General features: G+C 33.1%; 2 protein-coding genes across 5 annotated transcripts in view; one reads left to right on the top strand and one right to left on the bottom strand.

The window, feature by feature from the left end:
- sowah (sosondowah) overlaps window positions 1–4,977 on the top strand; it is a 90,327-nt gene extending 85,350 nt beyond the window's left edge. Inside the window, exons 9-13 of the mRNA XM_066746157.1 lie at window positions 2,691–2,763; window positions 2,848–2,940; window positions 4,105–4,131; window positions 4,204–4,355; window positions 4,430–4,977. Coding sequence (XP_066602254.1) covers window positions 2,691–2,763; window positions 2,848–2,940; window positions 4,105–4,131; window positions 4,204–4,355; window positions 4,430–4,714 — 630 coding nt within the window. The 3' untranslated portion in view covers window positions 4,715–4,977. The remainder of the gene's footprint in view (window positions 1–2,690; window positions 2,764–2,847; window positions 2,941–4,104; window positions 4,132–4,203; window positions 4,356–4,429) is intronic.
- A 104-nt stretch (window positions 4,978–5,081) lies between these two features.
- BTBD9 (BTB (POZ) domain containing 9) lies at window positions 5,082–12,172 on the bottom strand. Of its 4 annotated transcripts, none has more exons than XM_066746134.1 (10): window positions 12,017–12,172; window positions 11,477–11,806; window positions 11,064–11,406; window positions 10,739–10,994; window positions 10,525–10,657; window positions 8,933–9,070; window positions 8,719–8,849; window positions 8,506–8,634; window positions 8,252–8,441; window positions 5,082–8,181 (listed from the first exon to the last, which is right to left on the bottom strand). In XM_066746134.1, the coding sequence occupies exons 2-10, from the start codon at window positions 11,789–11,791 to the stop codon at window positions 8,014–8,016; spliced, it is 1,803 nt and encodes a 600-aa protein (XP_066602231.1). In that variant the 5' UTR covers window positions 11,792–11,806; window positions 12,017–12,172; the 3' UTR covers window positions 5,082–8,013. The 4 variants fall into 4 exon arrangements, with proteins under 4 accessions (XP_066602231.1, XP_066602236.1, XP_066602241.1 ...); XM_066746139.1 differs by having other exon boundaries at window positions 11,477–11,802; window positions 12,017–12,167; XM_066746144.1 differs by having other exon boundaries at window positions 10,739–10,961; window positions 11,477–11,828; window positions 12,017–12,167.
- Between the last annotated feature and the right edge of the window lie 1,884 nt (window positions 12,173–14,056).

Here is a 14,056-nt window from a genome sequence, read left to right on the forward strand (position 1 = left end):
GGAACGGGTAGATAGGATCGGATGTGTGTGGTCCAGCGCTTTGCTCTTTGTAAGACTTATATAAGGCCCGAGTACAACTCGGTAAATAGAGAGAAAAAGAGCGAGAGAGAGAGAGAGAGAGAGAGAAGGGCTGTGGGAGGGGAGGGGAGGACCGTGCTCGTTAGCGGCTCGCGACAAACACCGCGCAGAGACTGCCATGCCGCCTCTTTTGCGATATGGACCCTTCCTACTTTGTAACTGAAGATACCTCCGAGTAGTGGCGGATTGCTTAACCTTCAATTTATCCACAGTCGGATCGCTCAGATTTATCCGACAAGTTGATCTCTTACCTCCCCTCGATCAATTTTAATCTCTCGCCAATTCAGCTAATCCAATCTTTTCCCCAGTGTCAAACTTCTGCTACTTCTCTATGCACTCAAATCTCATGAAAGTTTCTGGAATGAAAATAAGAGAAAGCCGATCAAGTAGACTCATTTGTTTCACCAAGTAATTTGGAGATTGGTCCGTCCGTTTCTCTCCCGTTTTGACCCGTTTTTTTCGGCCTTCGAATCTCATGTAAATCGACTAATTCCGATCGGTACATTAATTATCTCGTTACGTATATACGCGGCGAAGAAGCACATTCTCCGCGGCCAATTATCGACCGAGACCCTCATCTGCACCATACTCTCATCTCTCCGGAATTTTACGATTCTCCCCGAAAGATAACTATCAGTCATTTTCTCTCGCCGCCAGATCTTATCGGCGACAATTTCCAGACCGATCTGACAGTCCGCGCCTGCGATTTGCATGGTACGCAACGTGTAATCCAATAATCCATCGTTCGTCGAATCCAACACCTGTTGGAGCACCGGAATGATTTTATAAAAATATTTTATTCATCGCGGACTAGTAGGAGAGATAAGGGGATAATATATAAGGAAAATAATGTATATTGTGGAGAGTCGCGCGAGTAGAATGGGAGTAAAAACAAGTGGCGCTTATTCACCGCTTAGTTTGGAACGTGGTGCAACGTGGTATTCGTGTATACAGCGTCGTAAGTAGCTAATCCACTCCCGGATGGATCCATCGTCGACCCCGCGTTCCTTTTTTCCTTGCCGGCTCGGCGGCTTTGCTAGCAGACGCTGGATCTGTGGCATGGAATAATCTGTCACCTCCACCAATCCACCGCCACTTTTCTACGGCTTATGCTATTTTCCCGCACTGGCTCCTCCCTAATCCTCTACCTTCTCACAAAAAAGCCGAAAAAGATCAACTGCCGGATTCTCCCCTTACTCACAAAATCCACTTTTATTTTTATTCCCAATAACAGAATCTCTCTCGAACTCTGCCTCCTATTTTAACACTACTGCAAAATCTCCTTTCTTTCTTAGCTGCATGGGGTTGCAGTGTTTCTTGTGAAATTGTAATATGAGATGAATTTTTTTTCTTGCTGCTTTTAATTAGGTGTTGCAACGGTAGGAGATCGCAGTTAGAAGCATAATCCGTCAATGGGGCTTCCTGCATCGTAGTTTTCTACGGCTTATCGCACCATCGAACCACATTTAATCCGTGCAAAAAACGTCCGATACCCGCCGCCCGTGTGGCGCCTGCATCCTTATCCGGTGCACGAGAGCTCCATGACAATGCTGATCCTACCGCCGCGCCGGATTTCTTTACATATAGCAAACTGACTACCTCCTTTTAAAAACAAATCCCAGCCACTCGTTTTCTTTCCTCTATTAAACGTTCTTACCTCAAAACTCACCCCTTTGCGTGCTTTCGGAAAAATCCCCTAAAATTGCGAAATTATTCAATTTGGCCTTGAACCGACAAAATTCTTATAGAATACTCGATCTATATACATATAATAAATAGAGTCGTCTTGTTTTACCGAGCTCGACTTGAACGCATGATTTAACGATTCATAAAGGAAGGTTAATTTGAAAGAAAAAAAATATTACAATTGAAATTCGTCAAGAGTGATATATACGCTTCCGTGATATTGGTGGCCGGCAGCTGTCCTGTTCCCGAGTCTCCCGCGAAGAAGGAAGAAATAGTTGAGCGAGGGTAAGGGGAAAAGCAGAGAAGAGAAGCCTGTAGAAATCAGAGAACAGGAAAGGGTGCGATATTGTCCCGGTGACTCCGGTTCCAGGACAATGCTACTTTAAAATATTGTCGAAAGTATAAAAAGAAGATGGTCCACAGGCGTGTGTGTATGTGCGCGTGTGTAGCAGCACGAAAGGGCGAGAGAGGGTGTCGTGCCACTTGTCGCAAGGGCACACGTGTCGCATACTATTGGAGTCGGAAAAGGGTGACACTCGCGGCACCCTCGTATGTGCCATTTTCCATTCCATATATATACAATACTTATACACGCACCTATTTCTACTATATATACCCATCTATACACGCACACGCTTGGAGAGAGAACGTAACTCTCGCGCGCTTACTTATAAACGCGTGGACTTTAAAGTGAAATAAATTAGAGAGTCTGATGGCGTGGGGCAAGTTTCGCACCCCTTTTTCGCTAGGGTAGCATACTGGGAGGGTAGACAGTTTTGATTATGCCGAAGTGACGGTGAATAGCGGTCTCCGCACATTTGTCCCTATCGTTTATTGCGGGCTCTGACCTTTCCGAGTATCATAATAACATACGTCAATCTTAACAGCGAGATATTATCAATTTCTCTATTCTTTCTGTTTTCTAGGGATACACGCCCCTTCACATTGCTATGCAATTCGACCATGAAAACATCTTTAATCTTTTGGTCCAAGTTTATGGTAAAATGAACTAATTAATCTTTTTTGTACGTGTATGGTTCTCTCAGAGTAGGATATAATATAATGAATGTTAATTTTTTGAAGGAGCCAATCAGGATATACGAGATCATAGTGGGAAGAAAGCTCGACAATATTTAGTGTCTCAGGAAGCTGCCATTAGCCAAGACACTATTCGTAGTAAGTTGTATAATTTCATTATGTTAAGCTATACGTATAGAGATAGAAATGATAGATTTATGAAAGGAATAGTTTGCTGTTGCTTATGGCTAGGTACACGCGTCAGCTAATTCTTATAAGTAAGTACCTGCCAAAATTGTTTGCCTAATATTACATCATTCACTCATATCAGCTGCTACCTCTGTCTTTAGTACAAAATATACTAATGAAGCATTCATGCACAAATTTAAAAAAATCGCTTTAATATTATAAGTATGACGTTTGTCAAATGCTTGGAGCACGTTTCTATAGCATAGCTGCTTATTTTCAAAGTGTGATTGAAATGGCGATTATAAGGTTATGGGATCTTTTTGGTGAGTATCGGGGCTCTGGAAATGTTCTTCTGTTGTAGGAATTTCTACTGCCGCCACGCTCAGGCAAATTCCGAAGTACTCCTCTGCTAAAATAGTAAAGCGCTTACGTTGCAAGACTAAAGTAGGCGTATCTTAAAGTAACGTATGACAATCTTTTATTTCCAATAGAGTGCTTTTATTGTGCTGTAAGTATTTATCAAATAAAAGAGTTCAATATACATTTCAATTAACACTGTATCAAAAAAGTAGCCTCTGTTAAAACCCTTTAATGTCTAATGTGATTATAATCTATATAAAATTGATTTGCAATAGCATCCCTAATAATCTTAAAAGTTTAGTTTATCAGCTCCTAAGAACAAAATAAGAATTTGTTTACTCTTGTATTCTTAATAAATGAAATTAAATTATAGACTTCTGTTTCATTATGGTAATCTTAATAAGGTAATCTTAAGATTCATAGTAAGTATTCAATAGAGTATTGTTAAGGTTTCTTTTGTATCGTATAAGGATGGGACCATTCAGATCTGGGACGACTGCTTGAAATAAACCTTTTTACATATAGTGAATTTTAAATTTCATCTCTCTTTGCATGTTTTCTTATTTTCTTTTTGTCTTACAAAAGCACGCAGTGGGGTTAATGCACTTATTAGCTCGCTTTTCCTACATTCTCATCAATTTGCCAACAAAGGTAACAATTAAAGCTCCCATATATTACTTTTTCATTTTTAATCTCTATGTTCAAATCAATTTCTATCTACAAATATGCATCATTATAGTCTGTTGATGGTTAAAATCGTTTTATTTCTTTCAGAAATCAAAGCAAGGAAGAAGCACGCAGGTGAGTTTTTCTTTTAAGGTATTATTTTACAGTAGGATACAATTTTAATTGACTAATCATTACATTGTGCAGACAAAGATCTTGGATTTCTACGTATTGGTTCGTTAAACGTTCGTGTGAAACGTACGACAGAAGCCTTTAGCCAATTTCTGGGTGTGGCCAGCAGCAGCACCAATAATAGTGAAAAGATTCACAAGAGTTGGGGATCTGCTGATAATGTTCAAGTATATACATATTGTTTCGTGACTAATATTGGTCGTTAATAATATCGATTATATACTTTATTGATTTATTCCAGTTGGAACACAAAATAATGCCACCCCCAAAATATGCACCAATTAAAAAGAGACGAAGCAAAAGGTGCCAGGATTTTAGCAACAATACGCGAACACACGCGGCCAGTCAGCCTACTACGCCCATACTGGAAGGAAAAGTAGCCACACGCCAGCATCAAAATTTTCATCGACGACCTACATCTGCAACTGCTGTCAGCTGTACAATACCTACCAGTCAACAAAATGATTCCGATTCGGACACTGCTTGTGGTTTTGATGCAGCATGGCGTGGATCATCACAATTGTAAAACTTTAATTTCAGCAATCATCTATAAACATATAAATTTTCTATACTCTAGGTAATATTGTAAATATCCAAAAGAGACTCAATTTGAATTATTATTAGCGAGCATGTATCTACATACAATATGTTTTATATTTATGATTTGAAATTGTATTTCATGTTGTTTATCTTTAATCTGTTATAGTATATTTATATAAATATTTTTAAGTCAATTAGGATAGTTACTAATAAGAATATACTTTTGAGATATATTACATTTCGCCTAAAACTTGAACACCACAGTTTTAGATTACAATTAATTTATTGAATTCCTTAATAACATTTTACATTACTTTTACATTAATTCTGTGAAATCTTTCTACATTGTTTTTATGCTTGTCGACTAGAAAAATAAACATTTTCTTATACTTAATAATACAAAAAGTCATGATAAAGCTCTATTAAATATTAAAGATTGTATGCGAAGGAAAATACTGACAGACCAGGCATCTTCTAAAAAATATTGAACACCTATATTATATAAATATTCCAAGACTCAAAATTGATATTTTTTTGTTTTATTTTGTTATTTATATATAATAAGTTCAAATTTATGAATTATATCAAAATTAAATTTCGATTGAATATTATACATCCAAAGGAGAAACAAGATTGAAAGAAACTCTTATACGCATCTTTATATCACAAATATTAATTATTTTCGACAATTTTCAGAATAGATTTATTCATTGTTAAGGACGTAATGAAAGTTAATTGATTAACATGCTCGTCGCCGCATCACCTATATTTGGGTAACGCTCATCTTCTTCAAGTTAATGGGATTTTCAGTAGGATTTTTCAAAGAAATTTAGTGGAAAAAGCACTGAAATAGAAACACAGGATAAACAACCTAATGATATTAAAAACTGACATGCGTCTTAGAATAAGTAATTCTCGACTAAATAAAGGATCCAGGATAAGTGCAGTAAGATATTAAGCAGTAGTTTAGCCGAAAGTTTATCGCATTCCCTACTTCGAAATAAACACTTTATTATTTATAATAAATCGAAGGCTCTGTTGCACTGGATCACGAACAATGTAAAGGCCTACTTGAGTTACATTGTTGCTATTCCAGCTTATCGCTCTGTTTACGTTCCAGTACTTCAATAGTTGTATTTGGGCTCCGCGAGAATCCCAAATGAATCGCGTTGGGCGACGAACGTGTTAAAAAGGCTACAAAAAACACCTCCCATTAAAATTATCATTATAAGCTTCAAAATATTAATATATTAATTCCTTGTAAAGTCCGTATACTTAAATATTAAAATACAACTAATCAAATGTGTAATATTTTAATGTACACATTTATAATAGATATTTTTTATACACCAAAATGTCTTGTATTTAGGGTAGATCACAAATTTGGAAATCGAAGTCCCATCATATCCAAAATTATAAACAGTATAGCGATATAGAATTTGATACTTAAAACGCCATAACATGTAAGAAATTATTTATCTTTATATAACTATAGGAGATATCAAGTTTTTTCAAAGAACCTTTACAAAATTTCTTTCTATTTGAGTTCAGAGAGATTTCATACACAAATTAATATCCCTAATATGGTTATGAGGATAAAGTTTTTCTTACATTAATGCTTTGGAGACGTTTTATGTGAGTGGCATTTCTACATATGTACATTATATAAAAAGTGTGGCACATAGCGGCTATCAGGATTTTTTTAGATCTTTCCCGCGGTCATAGAAAAAGAAGTTTTAGACAAAATTTCTAGTTTCAAAAAATAGATAACCTGGTAATATTGAATTGACATTAAGGGTTCATTTGAAGGTCAAGTGAAAGTACCATTAATTTTTTTAAGTGCAACCGCTAATATATTTTTACATATTCTCTTAACTGATTTTATGAGCTTGCCAAAACATTAATTAGCTTATCACTTATCTAGTCCTGGGCGAAATTTTTCGACTTAAATGTATACGCAGATGAGCAACTAAGCGTACATAAATTAGCGTTCACACAGTTACTTCAAGGGGGCCTGCATTTATGTGCAATCCCAAATCGAATTATGTCGTAAACGACTATAGATCAAATCAAATTAATATAATATTTTGAAAAGCTATTGAGAAGTTACAAGAATGTGTAAAAATATATGGTATCTTCCATTTAAAGAAACCATAGAATCCTCTGCGTGACCTTGAAATGAGTATTCAAGGCTAAATCACTATTACCAGGTTATTTACCCTTTAAAGATATAAAATTACACTGTATGAAGTTTCTTTTCCTATGACCGCGGCAGAGGCCTAAAAAATCGTGTAGACCGTAATGTGCCACACCCTGTACATTAAGATGCTTTAACAAAATTATTAATTTCCTGTTACACCGCCAATAGTTTTACGTTTCTGATGGAAATAATATTAATCAATTTTTATTTAAAACCTTTACATTATTAACCAAATATACAGAAACGATCATTGCAGATATCAGAAATCGGTAACAAATATACTACATATATTTGTTTTGATTACTCTGTAAGATAGTCGTTTTACTTCTATCGGGATATTGTCTACAATGACTAGGGAGTATTCGTTTTGTTTTATTGACATTTGCAGTGACTTTTCTTGTTTAATCAGTTAATTGTTAGCCACTTCGAGCACTCTTTTACCAGTGTACATTGAGTGTATCTTCCTTAATTTTCAGAGTAAGATGAAAACAGATACAATGCGCATAAGGGTAAATCCCCAATTCTTTATATGTGAACGTTCTAAATAAAGTTTGAATAATATTATTACCTATAGAAGAGTATAACACGATTTTTTACGCATTTTTTGAAATAAATAGAACCAAATGACTTTGATGACCTCTAAATCATCTCCTATTAAATATTTTGCGCCATTTTGTTTGCCTACATAAACTAGCATTTGTGTAACGGTTGATATAAAAAATTCGAATTTTTATTAAAGCACCCTATTATATATACGTCTATAATACATGATATTATGCGTATAAATTTCATTTATTAGAAGCATGCTTAAATTAGTTCCTAGCAATTAATATTTTATATTATATCTTATGATTTAGAAATGGCACGGGCCTTTGATTTATTTTCTCAAAGCTAAATTTGCTGATGAGAATTTTATAAATATTGTAATAAATATTGAAATAATTTAACAATCAAACCTGTGGGCACTGATCACATTTTACAGTCTTACACGTTACAGTAAAATGTTAAAGCAAGAACCAAATATAATTCACAAAAATTAAAGCATCAAATCTCTAATGAGAAAAATCCTCAGTCAAATAGACTTGTTAATGATCAATGTTCACTGCTTCTGCAGCTGTTTCTGGTGGTGGTTGAGATACAGAATTACTAACACTGGGTAACGATTGTTGCTGCTTTCCAGAGTTTATTGACGATTTTCCTACCGATTTTTCATCCATTTGCGCAGGACATTCAAAATGCACGCAATGAAACACCTAAAACACGATACGTTTAGCTAAGATTTTTCAGTTTTTACATGACACATAAGAATTTTGTTGTAAAAACCTCATTCGCTGTATTGTGCGTTCCTACTATACGTATAAAAACGACAGGCCTGGCTGGTTCAAACCGAAGTGTTTGCCAAGAACGACATGCTTCCCTTGATTTGTCAGCTACTACTTCCCAATTCCAAGAATTACCAGATACTTCCACATAGTACGAATACGATCGATCGTCGCAATCCCATAGAAGCAATCTAAATAATTGCAATATAAAAAATAAGTTAATAATTAACACATCATTTAAAAAATTATATATACCGCATGGAGTCTATCATGTATGGTTGGCCAAGTTGTACTAAAATTGCACCAGATCCAAGTTGATGGCACGTATAGCCACTATCCCAATCGTAATTTGACGTATCTCCATTTAATAATACATTACGCGATCTAAAATTGAAATTAAAATTGTAAAGTGCATCTCTTATATTCTCAAAAAAATATATATATATATATATTTCGTTTTTTACATACCTGCTAACGCCTTCAGTAACGCTGGCACTTCGATCCATTGTAGCAACATTTTGCGTTGGAACGATCAATCCATTTTGTAGTTTTTCTGTATGATTAGTATAGCAAGCTTCAAAATGTACAACATGAAATACCTACAGAAATAAAATCATAAAATTCATTGAATAGTTTTAGAACAGAATAGACATAACTTCATTTATTAGCAGATCATCTTTACCTTATTAACTGTATTATTAGTTCCAACAATCCTTAGATAAAGAATTACCCTAGGCTCAAAATACAGATATTGCCAGCTACGACAAAAATATTCTGTATGATCTATTACTCTAACCCAGTCTTTTTGATCTGTAGATGCCTGCATTAAAATTATTACAATAAAATCAAATTTACAAATGTATTAAAAACCAAAAAATAAAAAACTAATGTAGAGTATAAAGTGTCTCAAATTATGTGAAACGACTCTTGTAAAAATTAGAAACATCTTACATAAAAATGTTCTTTTTAGAGTTAACGCCAACTCTTACAAACTTAATTACTACTTAATTATAATTAAGTAGGGATACCAATCAATTTAAGACATATATACAAATCTGATGTCTTTTTTTGTGATTGGTACCCATTCTTAATTGCAACTAATACATAGGGGGTACAGATTTATTTGAAAAAATTCTCTTGCCTTTCGAAAGAATTTAATTTTGTGATGCACAGAATAATATATATGTATAGGCAGTAGATTTTTGGTAAAATTTCATTTATATAAATGATGTCATTGAGACATTAACTTTTTCATATTTTGAATGACAAATTACTCTTTATAGCTCATTTAAATAAAAAAGAGTACACAATGATCCTTAGTTGTGATATGCATCCAAGAGGTTAGAATAATTGAGCTTACGAAAGATTAGGCCTAAATCTTGCTGGATTGAGACTAATTCCCAGCTTATTTTCAGTGATGAAAAATTATGCAATTGAGAAAAATTGTCAAAACACTAATTTTCTATAAAGTGAAGTATTTTTTATATATGAATTATAACCTAATGTTATTAAGAAAATTGTTCAAATATTACATCTAAGGCTCAACACCAGTTTACAAAATCTTTGGCCAACATTAATCATTCTTATTTTATTTTCTGTTTATATGTCAAATCAAAGAATTTTCTTTTAACAGATTTGTTTCCTTGCAATAATAAACTTATTGCAATAGAATATTCTATCTCAAACAAAAAAATATTTGTAACTTTGAACAATATATTTTTTTTTTTTTAGGAAAAAATAAAACAAGTATCTAGTTTATCAAAAGTAAATTCAATATAAACAAATCTAGGAGGTGGCTTCATACTCCTTGAAACTTAATCTATAATTTGATATTAAATAAGATTATAATTTATTTCTTTACGCAGAAAGTATAATTTTTATGTAGTTTTTTATATATTAGTAAATTTTTTAGTGTAATATAAAAAACTTCTTATGAAAAATTCTTCATTTTGAGAAGTAAACCTAAATCAAATAAGACAGACTAATGTTGGCCAAAGATTTTGAAAGTTAATAATATTGGGCCTTAGATGTTGACTATGAACAACTGTTTTTACTAATATTACATTGTGATTCATATGTACAAAATATTTTACAAAACAATTAGTTTTTTGAACATTTTAACTACTTACATAATTTTTAATAACTAATAGTATGTTAGAAACTAGTATTTGTTCAAACAAGATTTAACACCAAAAGTAAAAAAATATAACTGCAGTTTTTGTAATTCTTACAAGAACTAAACTTACTTACCATAAAACACACTGATCAACATACCTCAATGAAGTAAGAGTAAGAACGTAAATCCCTATCCCATAATAACATTTTGAAGTGATTAAGAATAAACTCTGTTCCTAACTTTATTAAAATGCAATGATCTTGTGTGTCTGTTATAATATGTCTTGCATAACTGAAATTCATCAAAGTATTATTAAATTTTCTTGAAATAAAGATTATGGCAAGTATCATGCACCATAAAAGCAAGACTTACCCGCGCTCCATATCGTAATTACGTGTATCTCCGTCTAACAAATAACTACGCATTTCGCCTTGAAGCACCACTGCTCCATGCCTTGCATGTGCTACATTTTCATCTAATAACATTCTTCCACGATAAGCTAAGTCTGAATCACGTGTTTGAGTTCTTGTTGCTATTGCATCCAATATTGCTTCAGGAGAAACTAAACCTGTTGGCCTGACAATATTCAATAATCCTGTAATTGATATTAAGCTCAATCTTACTTTACCTAAAAAAAAATTCAGAGTTTGTACAGATCCATTAGTGAAAGCAAATAATATTGCTTTTAAAACCTTACTAAGTACTTCCTTGGGATCCATCTCAGGATTGGCTTTAACCCATTGCTGTATAGCCAAAAATATATCAATTTCTGGTGCGAAAAAAGAGTTTTTAGATATCAGATCTATTAATGCACCATCACTGAGTTGCAAGAAACTCTCATGTTGGATAATATTGGGGGCATGAATGTCCATGTATTCATGACAAACCTTCAATAAAAACTCTAATTTGTATAGTCTAGCAGCATCGAATATAAAACAAACGTTTTTTATGTTTATAATCTCTTTGAGGTAATCAGATATAGCGCTTTCCAATTCTGTAAAGCCAAACTGATGCACTAATCCCAGAATATCTAAAATCATCTAAGAAATTGTTTTTGTTAGTTAAATATAAAAATGATGCAATTTATATAAGCATAAATTATATATTTACTTCTTCTCGTTGCTTTACTAAACACATGCGTCCAGTATATATATAATTGAGCAAAACTTTGAAAGCAGGTAAATTAGTTCCTTTCAGTTCAATTTCTTCTTGCGTAGATTCTTTAAGACCACCAAATAGTAAAGCACGAAAGTAGTGACTACGTGCAGCAAGTATAAGTTTATGACTTCTAAGTCGATGCCCAGTAATCACTAACGTTACATCTGAGTAATCATCATTTAAATAAAGTGCACTCAGATCATCAGAAAGTATATTTATATGTTCAACTTCACCAGAACATGGATTAAGATGGTGGTGAGAGCTCATTCTTGTAGTAACTATCTTTGGTATAAAAATAATAATTCTATAATAAATAAATCAAAGAACCTTAATGAATTTAACATATGTATATTTTATAAACAAATGTTTAATTAGTTTAATACATATTCTAAAAACTTTGAATCATTTATTGACGTTTACGGACAACTTGAAAAGATATTTATTATATTTTATTAGAGCAAAAACAAAATAAACAATATTGGTAAGTCTTACCACAAGAAAATTAAAAATTGAATAATTTTCTCAAAATTTCTCTTTGTAGTATCTAATAGACGATAAATATGTTATTCTGTAATATTTAAAAAGTGAAAACTGTGCGAAAAACCCACGGATCATCAAAATTACTTGAAATATGTATACACAAAAGCTTGCGATTATATTACTATATATGTTGAAGTTTGAAAGTAGTGGTAAGTAGATAATACATATGTATATAATGTATATAGTTCTTGGCTTGTTCTTCTTTGTCGGGTTTTGGGCTGCGCTCGCTACGGTGAACGATTACCCGCTGTTGGTACAATTGGGACAAGCAATTCTACATGGCCAGCACAAATAACTTTCGGATATCTTTTTCTTTTAGTTTTTTAAAGATTTATAAGGTATATCTTAAAGATATTTTTAAGTAATTTAAATAATGATATCTTGAACTGGACTGTTAACAATTAACGAGTAAGAAACAAACATAAGGGTGAGTTTCACCAGTAAGGGTCAATTCGACCCAGTAGGAGCCCAAGTCTGAGTTAAGTTGGTATAGTCCCCGTCACATTAACTATACCAACTTAAGTCTGACTTGGGCTCTAGCCGACTCTAGCCTACTTGGTCGAATTGACCCTAAGGTCTAACTTAAGAGTGATATAATTCACGTCACAGGAACTATACCACTTTAAGTCGGCAGGCAAAAATTCTATCTTAAAATGATATAGTTCCTGTGACGTGAATTATATCACTCTAAGTTAGACCTTACTGGTGAAATTCACCCTAAGATACAGGGTGCTTTCCAATTAGCCTACAAATCGACACAATCGGATACAAATGGTACATTGCATGTCACACAAACTGTACATTTGTGTCTGATTGGTTCGATTTTTAAGCTAATTGGAAAGCTAACGTAAATACATACAGTTGGGTGCAGAAATCTTGCGTCAGGCGAGGGGAAGTAGGAATCTGAGGGGCGTAGGGATTTCTAGGGAGTTTGTCCGTAGCTGTCAAATGGCGCGATTAACCCTCAATTTTGGATCGTAAACAAAAATAATATTTTCGCAAAACGATTGCGGAAAAGAAGGAAGGATTTTAATACATAACAGAGAAGACAAAATATATCAGATGAGTATAAATTAATAACAAAAAATTAAAATTATTGTGAATTTATAAGGAAATATATACTTTGTGGTTATTTTATTTCTGTTACAGGCTAAATCCTATTCTTCAAGAGTTTAAATCGCAGGAAAGAAATACTTAAAGACCAATGAATGAAAAAGGACTAATTTACAAAGCATTTCTGTGTGGCGCAGTAGTTTCAATAATTGTGACATAATGTTGTAATAGTGAATGTGTAAGCGATTACCGCGATTACTGTCTATACAAAGAAATTTTATTATAAAACAATAATGATGTATGATAATGTTTTGATTCCTATTATTATAAAATAAAGCTAGTTCAATTAAAATTTATTATTTTAATTTCTTCCTTATCCCCACAAATTCTATACGTACATAGTAATTACATATTCTTGTAGAACCTATCTTTAAGCTACTCTAACTAAATTGCAACTACTTTAAATCTGCAGGTCATAACTATTTACTTCAATAATTTGTATTATTCAATGTGAGATAAATTGTATAAAGTTTCTACTAATTTCTTATTCATTCGTCACATGCTTCCACATCTCGTATGACATTTATTTGCCTTGATTGCTCCTTCTTCTTCTAGATTTGAACACATATACCAATAATTCTCTAGATATTTTCAAATATGCTCAGATATGCTTATTCTGCTGTCTAATTGTTTCTATAATAATTAGGATGATTGGTAAACTATTGCTGTATTAAATTTGAAAAATGGACACTGGACTTATTGTACTTAAATATGTTTGGCACTTCATCCACATGATATCTTTTCCTTCCATTTGAGAGGATATTGTCGACCAATACGTTTATTTATACTGCTGAGTTCATCTTGTTTTTAACTTCAAATTATATTTTCAAGCTATATATTTTGGATATCCATTCCCAATATGCAATACTTATTTTATTA

Source organism: Prorops nasuta, unplaced genomic scaffold (assembly GCF_024137725.1).
Source record: "Prorops nasuta isolate Cenicafe-Biocafe unplaced genomic scaffold, Cenicafe_Pnas_1.2 PNAS00003, whole genome shotgun sequence".
NCBI lineage: Eukaryota > Metazoa > Arthropoda > Insecta > Hymenoptera > Bethylidae > Prorops > Prorops nasuta.